The sequence below is a fragment of the Diadema antillarum genome, unplaced genomic scaffold, assembly GCF_040938485.1.
Source record: "Diadema antillarum isolate AM-2024a unplaced genomic scaffold, OU_Dant_1.0 seq00000555_RagTag, whole genome shotgun sequence".
Taxonomy (NCBI): domain Eukaryota; kingdom Metazoa; phylum Echinodermata; class Echinoidea; order Diadematoida; family Diadematidae; genus Diadema; species Diadema antillarum.
In genome coordinates this window covers 122,813-141,939 of record NW_027271498.1, presented here as the reverse complement: position 1 = coordinate 141,939, position 19,127 = coordinate 122,813, and the positions used below count along the sequence as shown (strand labels likewise).

General features: G+C 38.5%; 1 protein-coding gene across 1 annotated transcript in view; it reads right to left on the bottom strand.

Moving 5' to 3' along the window:
- Window positions 1-8,247: 8,247 nt before the first annotated feature.
- Window positions 8,248-19,127, bottom strand: part of LOC139734953 (sodium-coupled monocarboxylate transporter 1-like) — a 36,966-nt gene continuing 26,086 nt past the window's right edge. The window contains exons 7-14 of the mRNA XM_071645731.1: window positions 18,077-18,206; window positions 17,360-17,448; window positions 16,616-16,728; window positions 14,698-14,852; window positions 12,268-12,467; window positions 11,394-11,494; window positions 10,246-10,364; window positions 8,248-9,140 (exon numbers count right to left, since the gene is read on the bottom strand). Of these exons, the coding sequence (XP_071501832.1) occupies window positions 9,009-9,140; window positions 10,246-10,364; window positions 11,394-11,494; window positions 12,268-12,467; window positions 14,698-14,852; window positions 16,616-16,728; window positions 17,360-17,448; window positions 18,077-18,206 (1,039 nt within the window). The 3' untranslated portion in view covers window positions 8,248-9,008. The remainder of the gene's footprint in view (window positions 9,141-10,245; window positions 10,365-11,393; window positions 11,495-12,267; window positions 12,468-14,697; window positions 14,853-16,615; window positions 16,729-17,359; window positions 17,449-18,076; window positions 18,207-19,127) is intronic.

Below are 19,127 nucleotides of genomic sequence, written 5' to 3'. Positions count from 1 at the left end.
ATTTATTACCCACTAATGTCTTGTAAACTTAGACTGGTGTCATTATTGTTTGATCTTCATTTCAGTAAAACTGAATTTCAAACCTGAATTACCTATAATATGATGATGCCAAGTATGTCAGACTTGTAGAAGGCTATTCAACAGATCCAATCCCGAGCCTGAAGAGTTCAATGTGATGTACCCACGGGGTGGTCAATTTACGCGATCTGAATTAAATTTATTATTCTTCTGTTTCCAGTGATCATTGAACTTAGACTTGAAGGCGTTAACTGATGTTGCCTCGACAGCATCAGTACAAAGGCTATTCCAAGAATTCTCTGCTCGCTGGCTACACTGAGACACCTTCCTTTACAAAACCAGGGAGGTGAGAGGAAACTCACCTCCCTGATAAAACTTACAATGTTGTAAAAGCTTAGAATGAACTTCATTAACTACATGTATGAGTTCCAAAATCAATGGCAATAAGCTCATAACTTTGAAGTGACCATGATTTTTATCAGGTCTTCTGCAAGTCAAGTTGTATAACAAAACCTATTGGTACAACGAACAATTTCAGTGTGTGCAATAAATTAAACCAATCTGTTAGAGGTGTTCATAATTTTACATGTGTTCACGCACTTGGCCCAAACGTTTTGAAAGAAAAAGAAACACGCAAAAATTAAATAAATAAATAATAATCATTTATAAGGCGCTTAATACAGATGTTTCTATGCGCATAGTTTTCCGGAAAAATTAATATTTATACCAGAATAATACAAAAATACCAAAATACAAGTACAAAAATACAAAAAAAAAAATAGATACAGTGTATAATTACGATAAATAATAAAAGTCGAAATCAGTGTGCACCTCCATCAACCGACCCACAACTGGACTATTCCAAAGGACTATCTACTAAAAAGATAAGTCTTCAGCAAAATCTTAAACTGATTAACGGAAGTGGCTTGATGCATATAGGCGGGTAGAAAATTCCCGAGAGAAGGGGCAATTGTAGAAAAAGCACGATCACCGTATTTTGTGGAAGTACGTGGTCCAGGAGTCAATTGCATTGTAGATGATGAACGCAGGGATCTTGAGGAAGTAATGGAACGTAAAGAAACAAGATCTGTGAGATACCTGGGGGCTTGCACTTTAAGAACTTTAAAAGATATGCGGTGACGTATGGGAGGCCAGTGGAGAGAACGGAGGATTGGAGTTATGGGCTCGGATTTCCTGGAGAGGGAGACAAGTCTTGCGGTAGAATTTTGTACCCGTTGATGTGGGAATATATGTGTCTGAGGGAGGTTAGAAAATATGGAATTGCAATAATCTAGATGACAAGAAACAAATGCATGAGTTAATTTGGCAGTTGTAGGTCGGTCAAGTAGTTTCCTCATCTTCCCAATTTTGAACAATCCAAAAGATGCTGCCTTACAAATGTGCTTAATGTGGTGTTGAAGGGTAAGGTTTTTGTCAATGATCAAACCAAGATCGCGTACCCATTCACTACACTTGGTAGAAACATTATCAGAAACTAAATCTGGAAATGAATTGGTGTTTCTATGTTTGGAATATATATGGATCATCTCTGATTTTTGTTCATTGAGGCAAAGCTTATTGTTTGAGGACCAGATTTTGATGTCCTCAAGACAGTTCTGAAGTTTTTGAGCTGCTTCAGCCTTCTCATTTGGTTTGAGTGTAACATAAATCTGTGTGTCGTCAGCATACACCAAATGCTGAACGCCTTGGTGGGATTCAATGACTTTGGACAATGGACTGGTATATAGAAGAAAAAGGAGTGGCCCAACCGCAGAACATTGCGGAACCCCGCAGGTCAGGGGGAATGGTGAAGACAGCGTGTCATTGATGATGACTCGTTGAGTACGGCTGTGAAGATATAAACGGATCCAGTCAAGAACAATTCCGGATATCAAGAAGTCTTTTTCAAGGCGGCGAAGTAACACACTGTGGTCAATAGTGTCAAAAGCAGCTGTGTAGTCCAGAAGTATTAACGCTGCTTCATTTCCCTTGTCTACGGCCAGTAGAAGATCATTGAGAAGTTTAACCAAGGCAGTTTCTGTGGAATGATGATTTCGATATGCGGATTGAAAAATAGGAAACATGCCGGATCTTTCAAGGTAATCTTTGAGTTGTGATGACACAATCCTCTCCAAGACCTTACCCAAAAATGGAAGATTAGCGATGGGTCTATAATTGTTGAGTTCATTTGGGTCAAGTGAAGACTTCTTCAGGAGAGGGAGGAGTAGAGATGACTTAAATGGTTCTGGGACGAGACCAGTGGACAGAGAGAGGTTGAACAACTTGGTAATGACAGGAAGAATATCATCCAGCGTGTCCTTCAACAACCAGGTAGGTATTGGGTCCAATTTACAGTACTTCGGTGGTAGTGATGCGATAAGTTCCTTAACTTCCAGATCAGATACAGGACAGAATTCTGACAGTTGAAACCGAGATGGACCAACCAAGGCTGCGGTTGATGACACTGGAACAGAGTCGGGGAAGGCAGATATAACGTTGGATACCTTCTCAGCAAAAAACTTTGCAAATTTGTTTGCAAGTTCAGAGTCCAACGAGTGTTCAGGAAGAATCAGTGAGTGATTTGATGAGGAGAGTGATTTCACAAGACTGAATAGTCTCTTGGTGTCAGCATCAGCGATGAGATTCTTAAGGTAAGTTGACTTAGCCTTGAAGATGCATTCGTAGATTCACACTCGTAACGATACTGTTCCCGATCAAAACAAAGTCCTGACTTGATCATTCGACGTTCTGCCCGGCGTCGTCTCCTCTTTGCCTCTCGAATCTCGTCATTGAACCATGGTGCTTGAGGTCTGATCGTTACAGTTCTCACCTGGAGAGGAGCGTACCTATCTAACAGAGAACGGAGACAGGTGTTGTAATGATCAGCAACTTCAGAAGGACAAGTCAGATCAAGAGAAGAACTGACAAACAAGTCAATGTCACTACGTAGAGAGTCCATGTCGATGTTGCGAAATTTTCTGTAGCTCACGTGTTTCTTGGGATTCTGCGGCCTTGTGAGGTTTGCTGAGGCAACAATTGCAGAATGATCTGAAGGTAGCGAAGATAACTATGCTGACACGGTGGATGATATCAGAGTCTGAGTCTCTAGTGCAGAGTATGGATTATAGGTCCAGAGTATGACCGGCGCGATGAGTGGCACCTTGGACATGCTGCTTGAACCCCAGAGAATCAACTCCATCCATGAAAGACTTTGCAAAATTATCATTGGGATCATCTACATGCACATTAAAATCACCTAAGAGTACAGGTAAGTAATCACTAACACTTGCGCCTTCAAGAAGAGTGAGGAACTCTTCCAAGAAGGTCCGACTTGAGAAACTGTCACTTGTAGAAGGAGGAGGACGATAGATACAATATAACCTAACTGCAGAGGATGAAGTAAGGTTAAGTGTTAGATCAAGCAGCTCAAATGAAGAAAAAGTGTGGTTTGTATTAACAGTGCACCGTACTGTCGATCTATAAAGTACAAAAATGCCACCACCTCTAGAAGATACACGGGGTTGACGAGTAAAATCATAATTAGGCAAAGATGATCTAAGATTTGCCAAAGCGTAAGCATCTCTACTCCTATCCCCAGAGAGAGCCATGATTAAGTTATGACTACGACATCAAGCTTATTGTCTACAACTAAATCAGTAACTGCATGAATCTTATTGGTCAAGGACCGTGCATTCCACAGGCCGAGTTGCCGATCTTTTGCCACATAACCATAATGATCATAACAACAGAGCTGCTAACAACAAAATGCAGATTAATCTACATTGCAATCAGTAAATACAGCATCTTTGACGTGAATATTATAAGTACACCATTCGTCCGGGTAAAGCATACTGTCATAGAGGGATGCTTCTTTAAATTTGATCGATGACACGCCATTTGTCAATGCAGCAAGAGCAACATGTCTTTGTACGGCCTATAGCACGCACTGACAAGATTATAAATTCTCCATCTTGAAATATCTGGACTCGACAGGCTTACACCGTAGCTAATTGTCATTTTCCAAGATAATTGTTTGTGTCTGTTTGTTTGTTTGTTTAGCATCACACGCTTACCGGAACCTCCATCCGACCTCTCAGTATACTCTCATCGCTGATGACATGACAACGAATAAATCACCAATAAAGTACAGTAAATGTGTATCACATGATCATGTTTTAATACGCCGATCCCATGCACGATCATATCTTACCCCATATTTCCATGAACTCAAGTTGACCCACAAATGACAAGGGATCAAAAAGACAAATCAGTCTCAAAAACTTGACACAAACGATTGAAAGCTATGGAGTGATACATTCTCTTGACAGACATATGTTTGTGTTAATGACTTCACATTCTCTCTTAAAAATGGTCATGAAAGAACAAATGTATTTTATACATAATTCATGTCGTGAACTATATATGTTGTGCAACCAACATATAGTTTTGTACATGTTTCATGTCATGAATTATGATGTATATGTTGTGAAACATGCTTGATTTCAAATAATGCATGGTGCAAAAATCACATTTTTAACAAAATGTACAAATCCCATTCTATGGCCATACACATGTACAGAGTTCATTGGCCTACTTGTGGAAATGTGAGCAAGTCTTCAACAATTGTAACAGCATTTCTTGTGAAGATCGTAAAACAATGAATAATCTGTGAGCCCTGAAATCCATCTGATGTGTGTATGAGTGAGTGCATACAACCCTTACATATGAAAAAGTTGAGCAGAACTTCTGAGGACCTACCATACAAAAGTATAAAACATGCAACCTTAATATTGGCACCAATTATCACTGGGGCAAGGTTACCGCAATGAACCTCTTAGAATAAAACATAATTATTCTCTTTCCAGAGGACAACACAAAGGATTCATAAAAATATGAATATACTGTGTTGATTTGACAGTTATTAATACAAACAGCACTAATCACATATCATGGCATGAAATCACAATGTATCATCAGCTACAATCATACTGAGCACTATCTAAGGTCAGACACAATTACACTTTCTCTTGACAGAAGGGAATAGATTCATAATTTGATCATCTCTCATACTAAGCTGGAATTGGCATGGTATACAATGAGCACCTGACAGGACAGCTCAGTCAGTTCATGCCAGAAGATGAGAAAAAAAAGATGCTTCCTTAAAGTCAAATGAAACCCAAATATATGTATTGTGTACTGAATGAATGGAGCAATATTAGTAGAACACATCAGTGAAGTTTGAGGAAAATTGGACAATCCATTCAAAAGTGATAAAGTTTTAAAGTTTTGGTGCAGCCATCGCTGGTTAAGACTACAATTCAATAATCCACATATCATATACGATGTACATTGTATTTGGATATCATTCCTCCTGATCTTCCTATGTATGCTTGATGCACTACTGCATGTCAAAAACTAGCTTACAGCTCCCCTGACAAGCTTTGCTGTTGGAGGATGCTCTCGGCACCTATCCAGTCACTTTAATTTGAGTCAAGGTGAAGCGGAAATCAAAAGGATTCGTTCTTGTGGGCTGAGAGCACAATACACCAGTCAAACTGCAACTTATGAAATCAATCACAAAGACCTAAAAAGTCTTGTTTCATACTCATTACTCTGTGGTGAGTTGCTAGTAAAGGTCCTTCACTCTTACTCATTCTGCATTCATCTTATTATTCTTTGCCAGACTGACACGCTGACTACAGCATGCTGGTGTGAACTCCAACACCTCTTCAACTCTAAATCACCTTGCTTCCATGAAAAAAAAAAAGTACCCGATTCAGACCATAATTATGAAGAGGAAATTTTATAGGAATATTTATAACTAAAAATAAGACCTAACTTGGGCAATATCAAAATTCAGTTCTGTGACAATGTGCCATATATTGCATGTCCCTGCATTTAATGGGGACCAAACTCCAAACAAATAGGACCTACTTCGCTCACACTCCTTTTCAATGATAACGATGGCAATTTTGACAAAAATTCTGCAAGTGCTATACATGACAATCAGCTGACAAATCAATTACTTACAATACTTTGAATCACAGATGTGTCAGACATTCACAAAATTGACACAAATGTATTACACTGTACATACTTTTACTTTGTATACCCGCAAAAAAAAAAGTACATGCATACTTTGAAGTATCATGTATCTGAAAGGAAGAGATTAAATAATAATAAATTTGTAACAAACTTTTCCAGCATTCAGAAAAAACTCACACAGACTGTTGCTATCATGAAGTATCTGTTTCATAAAATTATGCTTACAGTTTCATATTCACTTGTAATGCACACTTTATGGCATTGCAAACGGAAACTGCTAAATTCTTTTTTCTTTGGGTCTTTGTTAGTACTTTATTCAACACAGCGATAATACTTTCAATGATATCGTGCCCATGGAAATAACACAGATTTCCTGAATTAACATACAGCTAAGGAAGAACACATAAACATAACTATCAAACTAATACAACATGTTCATTGACCAGTAAAAAGCCAAGAAGTGCCAAAATGGACATGACATACTGATGTCACACTAAAATGTTGTGAGTCATTGGTGAACACAGTGCAATCAAAGAAAAAAAAAAAAAAACCCACCTAAATTCAAGTAACATTTGATATAAATACCGACTTTCATGACATCTTGTGGTCAAAGACAGTTATCGATCTCGGAACATCACGGCCATTGCAAGATCACCAAGATTTAAATGGTTTACAGCTCTCATAATGAACGCATCTGTGACTCTACATCTCATACAAACGCAATGAATACTTATAATCCACCTACCCATCACCTCTGCAGCACACCACAATTTTTATCTCTTGGAAGTCTCATGGAAGGAGTGTTGAGTCATGTTTGACATGAACAATTCTCTCCCTACCAAGCACCATGTGAAAACATACCCACTATACAGGGCGTATAAAAAAAAAAAAGTTACACTTTTGAAAAAAATTGTCTAAATTACATTTCAAAATATATGGAAGATTTATTCATATTTATGGAAGCCCAATAGTCTCATCTATCAAGTGCAATCAACAAAACAAATTTTTGTTCATATTTGGCTGAACACTGACACTCTTTGTCCAGAGTGTGGAAAATGACTTGCGCCAAATTGAAAGATGGAAAATTCAGCTAGCAGTCCAACTAAGTGCTCCCGTTCAAACAAATTGCTCTTTTGCTTAAAGCTTTGATTATGTTATGATAGTCTGAGATTTTTTGTCAGCTTTGTCATAATTTCAATGATATCCATTTCTAAATTAATTGGTGAGAATTAGAGTTCGTAAGTACTTCAAGATCTTTAACGCACAGTTTTCACAATGCACTGACTCATCAATACCATATGCCAGTTATTCATCAATGTGGTAGTGGTACCAAATTAATCAACATTCAAATCATTCATCCCATTAATCAATCAATTGATTGAGAAGTCAATCAATCAATCGATCAATCAATCAATCAATCTACTCATCGATACATGAGTAAAGAGGCTGGTGGTGGAAACAAGGGAAGAGAGCAGTGGTCTTTTTTTTGCCATTTTTAAGCCATGGGGGGGGGGGGGGTGATATTCCCTATGTCGATCTGCCACTTTAAACATGCATACAATTGTGACTGATTGATTGATTGATTAAATGAATGATTAATTGACTGCTTGATTAATTGATTGATTGATTGATTAAATGAATGATTAATTGACTGCTTGATTAATTGATTGATTGAATGAATGATTGCTTGCTTGCTTGCTTGCTTGATTATTGATTGGATTGATTGATTGGATTGATTGATTGGATTGATTGATTGATTGATTGATTGATTGATTGATTGATTGATTGATTGATTGATTGATTGATTGATTGGATTGATTGATTGAATGATCTGAGGATGCATTAATTTTGTACTTTTCTTCTTGACTGAGTGACTGGCATGTGGGTTCGATATGTCTGTGCATGATTTGTGATAACTGCAAAACTGTGAGCAAAAGACCAATTTGTTTGAATGAGAACACTTATTTGGACTGCTGGCTGAATTTTCCATCTTCTTTCAATTTGGTGCAAGTCATTTTTCACACTTTGGACAAAGAGCGACAGTGTTCAGCCAAGCGTGAACAAAAATTTGTTTTGTTGATTGCACGTGATAGATGAGACTATCGGGCATCCATAAATATGAAAAAATCTTCCATATATTTTGAAATGTAATTTAGACAATTTTTTCAAAAGTGTAACTTTTTTTGACATGCCCTGTAGAAATATATCACTCTTTGTGTATAATTCACAAATACCAAAACACGGCCACATCATATGTAGGACTCCCAGTCAAACTGAAAGTAATCAAACTGTACAGATAATGTCACAAATCAGACTGATTTCATTATCCTGTCACTCCATACAACGTGATTCACAGAATTTCACTTTATTGCCACATACATCATTGGAGTGATGGCAAGTCTTGAAACACACAAGTTTATACAAGGAGAGAGAGAGATTTTTTTTTTTGTGCTTTCTACAACAAAGGACGGCATTTTCAATATCATCAAATACTCTTTGTTGATTAGAAATCATAACAGTACACAATCATCAACACAATTCTGTATAAGGCCTTTATAGGGCTCCTTATAAACCTCAATTGACATCACACCACCACTAATTTAACATATCATGACAATACATGAAATTTAGGTTGTTGTTTTTTTTATAGAAATGATGTTTCCTCTTTACTAGCATCAAGCAATATTGTTTTCTGTGATTTTACACATTTTGGTAGTAATGTTAAAAAATCTGACTGAAATTGAAAAAAAAAAAGAGAAAGAATTTTGAAAATGCACACAATGGTAAATAACACACAAAAAAACACCCTCTCAACATATTACATTCCCAATATTCACGCTTTGATCAATTTGAAGATCAAATTTAAGAAATCTAATCATAAGAACCTCAGTGTCATTCACTCCATGAAAGATATCATTCTGCTCCTACAGCTGGTACAGCCTGTGCTAAAAGGCGGTGATTTCACTATTTGACGACGGTCCTTTTTTGCCTGTACCATTCTCAGCTAGGGATGTGTAATCACGTCCCTCAATGTCATGATTGTTCCAGTCATTCGCATCTCTCTTCTCTTTGACCTCCTGCAAGAAAAAAAGCAAGAATGATAGCAGTCCTTTAATTCTACTTCCCTTCAGATGAATTAAGACACTCAAAAGGTCACAGGTCAGGTCAAAGGTCAAGCCAGTGGCAAATGACAGCTCAAAACTACACCTCTGCCGGGTTGTCTACAGCTCTGTCATGTTTCACAAAATACACAACATCAACCGGTTGGGCAAACATGTACACAAACCATAAAGAGTGACTTTAGTAACAATAAAGTGACTAAACAATGTAAGATATTATAGAGCAGTGACAATATCATATTTGACATTTGGATGTTTCTGGCTTAGGATGTCATGGAGGCATCTTGCGTTTTGGATAAATATCCAAAACTAGATGTACCTTGAGAAAGGTTATTAGCACTGCCTGAACTTTTCTCCCTCACCCAAACCTCATCCCCATCCCACCCATCCCCCCCCCCCCAAAAAAAAAAAAGAAGAGAAGAAGAAGAAGAAGAATTAGAAGGAGAAGAAGAAGAAGGAAAAAAAAGATGCCCATATACAAATTTTCATTCATAGGGCCTAGATGAGCAGCGACAGTGGAATAGCAAGAGTCATAATGTAGCTCTATCTGTTAGGTGTCCTGGGGGGCATTTCATGAACGAACTTGTCGGATAAAATATCTGACAAGTCAATTATATCCGACAAGTTTTGAGAAATTCTTTAGTCTGATAGGCTGATTTCTCTGGAATTGTCAGATATAATTGACTTGTCGGACATTTTATCCGACAAGTTCCTTCATGAAATGCCCCCCTGATGGAGAGATGCAAAGCCTGACATTCCATTCCATATTATATTCATCACTGGAGTACACATGGCAGCCACTAGAAATTGCATGATTGGCATGCCTAACTTTTCATTCAGACATTATGTTATGACCTGAAAACCGATGCCAATTTAATGTTACAAGCACAACTGGCACTAAAGTGGAAGCATGAGCATAGCCTCTGAGGTGATGAATGATGCGAAAAAATGGTAATGAACCAGGCTCAAGAGTTACATGTACAAGAGACAAACAATTTGTTATCACCATAATCATTGAAATACAGACATCCATCAAATGTAGCAAATGAACCCATTTTCTCACCTGGTCATATTCCACACCGCACTCCATGACCCTCCGACATCCTACTGGACAGCAGCAGAACAGCTTCCTCGCCAACGGACACAGGAGGTCAGGGTTCAAGTCCCTCGGTCGAGTGGCACCTGTCAGGCAGATGAAGTGATCAGCTCTCATTACTTTTTTGTAGTATGACACCTCAATCAACTTCATGTATTGAAGTCTCCTATTATTTGCTCTTCATTATCAACAACAAAAACAATACATACATGGCTAGACAAAAATCAATTCAATGGAATTATGCAAATTCTAAAGTCAAGTTGTGATAAGAAACAGAGTGGGATCATGCTTAATCTTTATCACTGGATATCTTTAGATACATCATCCCTTGAATAAGTCTCCACTATTTCAACATTTCCTGACATGACTGTCTTTCAATGTTATCAGCAAATTGAAGTGTCTAGCATTTGCATGAGTTGACTGAAAGAGGGATCATCAATTGCAAGACCACCAATTATACAAAGGTAAAACAATCCAAAAAGCCTCTACACTTCCAAAGATAAAACACTCAGTATGCACAGTCTGTGTAGTCAGTTGCTTCAGCTGATGAGCAAAATTTTTAATGACTTACTGCCTCTGCCAAGGAAGGAGGTTATGTTTCCGTCAGCGCTGGTTTGTCTGATTGCAAAATAACTCATGAAGTTGTGAATGGATTTTGATAAAACTTACAGGAAAAGTTGATAATGACATAATAGATGATTTTATTATGGTAGTGATCCTGGCATATATACAAATTTTTGAAGGATTTTTGATATTTTTGCAAATAAGGTGAATGAACTTCGTAGTTTTAGCTGTGTGTAAATGAGTCTTACATTCGTGTACTAAAGTGAGTGCTCTGCTTGAGGAGCAGCACTGAAGAGCCACCCCGCGCAGCAGGAAGCTGATGAGGTAAACAATTCTTAGCTTTCTTCTTAACTTCTAAGCTATCATTGGGAAAGTTGGCAATTTTTAGCATGTGAGTATGGGTCGAAAAGAGCTGCTAGGCTGGGGTCTGCGCTCTCCGAGTGCTTTTCTAGTTACTGCTGCTGCTGCAGAGCAGGGACCCTTTTAATACTTCGCACTCATGGGAATGAATGCCCAGAGGTGGCATTCTTGAAAGGAAAGATGAAATGTACCTGTGAGAAAGCTTGTCAAAAGTCCCACAAAGAGAACCACCATCAAGGCCGTGAAGCTGTACCACAGGTAGGATATGCTGTAAAACTTGGCAATGCGCGGACTGGAGCCAGCCAGGAGTATTGTTGAGAGAAATAAAGGAAGAAATGATTAGCATCAAAAATATGTTAATGGCAAAGACAAGAAGAGTCTAAAGCATGCAAAAATTGGAGATTGGTCATTGCATTGCTAAATGTACTCCTACTGTACAAGCCTTTGAATACTGAATGGGCATTTGAATTGTACTGTATTATAACACTAGAGTCTTTAGAGCATCTCCACCTAATGCTACTTCATTAAAAGCATTGGTGAAATGTGTGGTTCAGCATCGTTATAAACTGTATTTGTACATACACAACATTTAATAGTCATTTACAAAACTTACATAGTAATCTAATACTATGTGAGCCTTCAAATGCATACATGGTATATATGTGTAGAACATATCAAGCCTTTCTTAACATCTGCCAGAAATGATTGCAACAACAACATTTTTTTAAAAGCTTTATTGATCTTTATTATTCAACAGATGTCACCAACTTTAGTCATTGACCAAGAACTAAAAAAGATGCTTCAATGATGCATAATAAGTCATCTCCATGCAAACTTATGGAGCGTCAAAAGCACATGTACGACAATAGTTCTATTAACGGACAGCCAAACCAAATAATGGAAGCATACACGCACAGACAGCACTCTAACCCATTGCCTTTGGAAATCTGGTTTTGGTCTAGCCCTGTGTTTGGCCAGTCAGGAGTAATTGAAAATGTCTGCAGGACCTGGTATCACTCATTGCATTCACAGTGCTTGTACAATAGAAATACAGAAGATTCATACTATGGGTCTGATGAATCGGGCAGAATCTCCGATACGGACGTGACATTCTCGGCGAGGTATGCAGCCACTGTCGTCACGTTTGGGAGCAGGCAGCCGTCAATCGATGTTGGCAACTTTTCCGCTACTGGGGGATACACATAGGCGCCAACGCCGATCCAGAAGGACACGCCAAATCCAAACAAGGAGCCCACTATGACTCCCTGCATGCAGAGAGAAAGCAAATTACATGCACTTAAAGGGGAAGGCTAGTAACCTATCAGTGGGAATCAGTGGGAATGCTGGGGGATGATTGTTCCAATTCTTGTGGGATTCATTTAAGAGTACATTATATATCTATTTTTGTGTGAAAATTATTTGCTTCAGAACGGTCTCATATTCAAGAAATGTGCAGATTAATGCCCCGTCACTGTACAAGCATGCTAACCTGGAAACATTAAACTGCACATTATTTGAATATGAGACCATTCTGAAGCAAATAATTTTCACACAACAATAGATATATAACGTACTCTTAAATGAATTCCACAAGGATTGGAACAATCATCCTCCAGAATTCCCACTGATTCCCACTGATCAGTTACTAGCCATCCCCTTTAATAGTCTCATATTACCCCCGTTGAGGACGAGTCCCTAGTATACTCGGGCAGGTGTCTTAGGGAAATGCATGTTGTAGCAAAATCAGTCCGTCCTCAACGGGTTAACGTAGTCTTTTGAACACCAATTCCTATTTGGAGATCTCTTTCCCTTCCGAGAAATAGAATAACTTGATAATGGCCACCTGGAATATATCATTTTCTCATTAAGTAATACATGTATAAGGATAGTTAAGGGTAAGAAACTCAACAAGTACTATACTCATATCAAAATAATTAATGTCCTATCCAAGCACTGATAATAGCAAGCTTTAGATATGCAACGTGTACGCTTAGACGATGCTAATTAGGCCAAAAATATTGCTCTGCACATGCGCGAGACTGGTGTTTCCATTATCTGACCAGGGAGGCTGATCTTAAGATGGTGAATATCATATCATGAAGTACAGACCTTTGAATATTTCATTTCACTTAGTTTCATTTATCCATTTATTTTCACAAAACATAGGAAAATAAAAATAAGTAGCACTTTTCGTTTCATAAACTCAGAGTACTACATTATACTGGGTGTCCCAAAAAAAGCGGAACGGTGGATTTTCAGTACCTTGCGTTCTAAAAGTGATATATTTTTTGACATCATTAGAAAGAGCATCTTCTGCAGAAGACCATGACACCAAAACTCATTAAATTTGGTTGAGCACTTTTTATTCTACGCCAATTTCTGTAAATACAGTCATTTTCACTTTTTTGCGACTTATGAGATAATAATTTGGGTGCGACACGCGTTCCATACGGTGAATTGTGTAAGCTCGTTGATCCATGTCAACAAAAGATAACGCTTTCATATTGGGAGCGCACACACACACACACACACTTTTTCTTTCCTGGCCCGTGCCCAATGTGAAAGCTGTATCTTTGTTGACATGGATCACCGAGCTTACACAATATTCACCATATGGATCGCGTGTCGCACTCAAATTATTATCTCATAAGTCGCAAAAATCCTGCGAAATTTGACAATGATTGCATTTTCAGAAATTGGCATAGAATAAAATGTACTGAACCAAATTAAATGATTTTGGTATCATAGTCTTCTGCGGAAGATGCTCTTTCTAATGATGTCAAAAGATATATAACTTTTAGACCGCAAGGTACTGAAAATCCACCGTTCCGCTTTTTTTGGGACACCCGGTATAGGGCTTTATTATGGCAAATCTTGAAAGACTACCCATGAGTTTGAAATGGATACGAAATTTTGAAGACAATTATTCTTCAAACTTGATGTCATAAACATTGCAGAATTCAACTTTTTTTTATAAAGCCACCATATGTCTAGGAAAACAGATTGTAATACGGAAAAGCAGAACTCCAATAAAACCTCAATGAAAAATGTTTGGAGTAGCATGTGACAAGACTGGGAAAAATGACACCATGTCATAATTAATTGGCATGCATGCACAAATTCTGCACCACCACACTGAAGGAAGAAATTTACAGTGGTCATTATGAGAGGAATCGATCTGGCTCAATCTTGAGATCTAGGACAGGATATCTGGAATATGCCACTTTTGATATACACATATCATATCTACAGGAAGGTGATTTACTTGTAATTGCTGAACATGATACTTTGTCTGCATTTTAACAGCATACAGCCAAAGAAGTGAAATACCACGTTATGATGTACGATGTATACGTGTACCGAGACATACAAAGGAAAAACATTTGCACTTCTGCCCAGCTACAAGTTTTGGCCCATGAGAATTACACAATTTATTTTGACTTTTGTCAATATATTGCTCGACAAACTGAAGGGGTCTGTTACCAATGCACTCACAATGTTATTTGCCCATGGAAAGAGGATGCCCAGTGTGAACATGCCCAGTAGAGGTCCACCAATCATTCCCATCAACCCAATGGCCACAGTGAGGAGTGGGCCCAGTCTGGAGGCCACAAAGGCCATCCCGATGGCCACCAGGCCATACACAGCAGCTGTGGGAGATGAACAGATAAGAAACAACTTTTGTGTGTTAGCTACATGTAACATATTGGAAGCTTGGGGACAAATGTTGAAAAGAAACTTCTGTGTGTGAGTATGTGTGTTTGTTTGTGCTTCTCTAGAATGATGGCTGCTGTTTGGCAACAAATGATACAGAGAAACTTGTGTTATGTTTGAATGTTTTAGCTACAACATTGGTAGATGCATGGGACAAAGCAGAGAACAGAGGAACTTGAGTGCACTTTCTAATATGCAGAATGTATTTACGGTAGATCAAATACATCAAGTCGAAATGACTCGTATGTGCACTGCTTGGGATAAAAACAACAACATGAAGAATATTATTTGCCTTTCTAAACATGTTGTAAAATAATGTGTCAGAGTATAAGGGTACGCATGCTTAGCAGGAACACGCCTAGTCACCTAGATGATAACACTTGTGTCTCAGAACACGGTATCATTTTCCTGGTGTTCCTCCCCATTCATGAGTATAACACAGTGCCAGATTTAAACAGAGTAGAACCATTTGAACATGACTGACAAGAGCAGGCAAGAAATCCTGCCCCAGGGAAGCGAGTGGCAATGACGTACATTACCATGTGCGTTTCTCATGTGCCAGGGGTAGATCGGCTAAAGTCGGTTGACATGGAAAAAGATATCATTCAAAACTACAATCTAGTACCCTGCCGTCGTAAGTTCTTCAATCCGAGGCATTTGTTGAGATACACATCTAGGTGTTGCATATAGCCCCCCTTTCCCTTGCCCGTATGACTTGGTTAAAGGGATAGTATAGTATTGGTGGAGATGAGGATTGGGCTTTTAACTTTGTGCGAGCCGAGGGCTCAGCAGAGAGTGTGCATGGTATACTCCATAATCCACAGGCTGATCGACATCCCGCATGAACACTTCATACCAGCCACTGGACCATCTACACGAGGGAATCCAAACAAATTTCAAATCCCGTATGCCAGAACCCAAACATATCAGAAGACATTCTTTCCTGACGCAATTAAACTATGGAACTTCGTTAAGGGGGGATTAGGCTTCGTTAAGCCTCTTCTGTTTTTTTTAACTGCACATATATAGAATCTGTAGTGATCCTTTTACTCGCACTTTTCATCTGGGCACTTGACAAGCACAAGTACGATAATACGCCAACGGCGGTCTGTACTTTACTGGAAGAAGAAGAAGAAGAAGAAGAAGAAGAGCCATCAAGAAACCACTTATGAAGTAATACAGAGCATACCATTCCAACAGGAATTCAAAGTTTATTAGATGAAAATCAGTTTTGGAATGGCTGGGACATCCAAAAACAAAGTAAAACAAAGCAATCCTAATAAAAGGTGCATCCCACTTTACGAGGATTGTTCTGTTTTGGATATCTCAGCTATTCCAAAACCAGTTATCATCAAATAAACATTGAATCCATCTTGGAATTACATACTCTTTCATCTTTCATAAGCAGGTTTCTCATTATCTAATCAAAAAATGATAGAAACCTGAAGTTAGGTCTCAACCAAAACTTCGGGGTCCCTTTAACACTTTGGAAGCAGCTCATCTCTGACTCTTAGTGTTCAGGTTTTCAGATAGCATGATGGATTCACATTCTTTTCACTACATGCATGAAAAGAGTTTCCAAGTGGTAAAACAAGGGGAAAAAAAATATACAAAGAATCCCATTCATGACTTATTCTCAGCATCACACTGTCTATCATCTTCAGGAAGAGTGTATTAGTGAACAATATGGCTGACTCACCAAGGATCTTGGAAGTGATGGTTTTACTCCTCTCAGAGATATCCCTCTTCAGCGGTTTAATGATGTCCTCCACTGTCACAGCGGCCAGCGAATTTAGTCCCGACGACACGGTGCTGCAAGAGATGATAGCACCACAGGGACAGAGAAAAATGTCAACAAAGAGGAAAGACAGTTTAACATTGGCTCTGATGGTTTTGCAAAGAAGATAGTGACTTGCAAATTCGTTGATTCACATTATTTGTTCTGCTCTAATATGATATCATTCCAAAATGGCACTTCCAACTGTTGTGTATGACTGCTCTGCTGAACTCACATCTCACACAATATCACCATCGTATAAAAAACAAATAAGCATTTGTTTTAATAGTTTTTCTATCATTATTCTATTTTGATATGTATATGAAACACAAGAAAAGCTAGTAAAATACCTCTTTGAAGTACAGGCATTAATGTTTGTACAGAGATTTTCACTGGATTCATCAATGCCTTGATCAGGGCTACAAACAACTACACACCAAAATCACAAAAATCACTGAGGAGTAATCAAGAAGATACTGAATGAGTAATATGTGCATCTTGAGTGGCAAAAGTAATTAAAAAAGTTGTGAAAGCATTCACATCTATGGTCAGGGGATGAAGAAATCATTACAGTTGTCAGGGAGTCTCCTGCAGAACCAGGCAGCCTTGGCTTGGCAGCTGAGTACTGGCTAATTAAAGGGCGATAATTGATTACTCTGTGCATACCTCAAGGTCCCACTGAAGATAGCGGCGATGAAGAGCCCGGGAAGTCCATGTATGAAGCCTAGCTCAGTCACCACATAGAATGGAAGAAGCTGCGCACATAGCGGAGGTAAGAGAAATCATCAGCTTGTGTCAGAATGTACATGAGGGCTGCGATATGAGAGTTGTGGAATTGAACGCAGACTTGCTCTCAACAGTAAATGTGTGTATCGGTATTTGTATTGCAATCTTGCGGTGATCAGATATGCCTCTTGCATGGCACATACATGTAACTGCATTGTATACAAATCAAGATTTATCTTGGTGGTTTGGGGAAATATCAACACAACCACAAGATATTGGGAACATGACTAGATGTAGGGCATGCCCAACACTATTTGCAAGAGGAGGTCCAGCAACCAATAGTACTGAAGAGTTAGACTCCTTTATGGGGAAGTGGTCTATGAAATGTGCATTCATGACCACTTGAAGGGAAACCAGTTACAAGATGTTTCAGTTCACTTAATAGTGCTAACAAGAAATACACCATTACCCATAGTTCACCGTAATTTGCTCTCACAAAGAAAACTTGGTACATACAATGTACTGGTACTTACTTGTGATTCAGATAAGAATTCAAAGCAGTAGGTCTCTTTTCAGCAAGTAAATTTGTGAAATTTCTGCATATTCTACATTTGAGTGTCATCAACTCATGCCTGTCTTTCTTGAAAGTTCATTTACCTGATCTCCATTGGCAACAAAGCCTGCCTTGATTGGGTCACAGTCAGCGAAGACAGCAAACATGACGAGACCACACATGAGACAGAGTGAGACGAAGATGAACAGCATCGGACAGTTGAGGTAGATTGACCTGCAATATGTGCAACACAAAGACACGCCATGCAGCAATATTTAAAGTAACATGATTGGCACAAATACAAAGTTGATTTACGCCATGCCATCTTACAGTCTGCTCATTGAAACTGACAAGCAGCTGAAGCTAATACTAGTATCTCCAACTGATTCTTTTCACCTGAAACATGAACTGACTACTTACAAATTTGCAATAGAAATTAACTATCAGTGAATGGATCACTTTAGATCGTAATTTATGTTGGCATTTATACAAAGTCAATAAACATTAGCTCAGAGGAGCAAGAACAATCATCCCAAAAACTGTCTTTTTTTATAGTAATAAGGAAACATGCACCAAAGAGACAATCAAGGTTACTGAAAGGCAATTTACAAAGTCAGAGATAAAGGAAAAGAAATGAAATGCACATCTAAAAGTATTGCTTAATCATCAGACATGTGCAGCCTTCATGGCAAAATTATGGATGTATGATCTGACACCATTGCAAATGCATAGCATTTCTAAATACTCTGCCTAAAACACACAAATAATTTCACTTTTGCAGATGTGTGTGTATGTATGTGTGTGTTTGTGTGTGTTTGTCTGTATGTCTGTCTGTGTGTCTTTTCTGTCTCTGCATCTGAGTATTGTATTTTAAAAGCTTACAAGTTTTAGTAAATACCAGACACAGGAAGAGAGGAAACTGGAATGGCACACAATTTGCCTAAATGGCAATAGCAAGGGAGAAATTACTGCCCTGTGAAAACATTGGATGGTAGAAATTAGCTCGTAACTACCGATGCCACAAGCTATTATCCACTTCCAATACTGCATCCTCTGGCCTTGATAGTGGTTCCGCACAGATCTTAAACTGGAAAAATCCCACTAGAGAGTATCGAGTCTCATACTATCGATAGATTTGCCCAAAAGTTGCCTGTA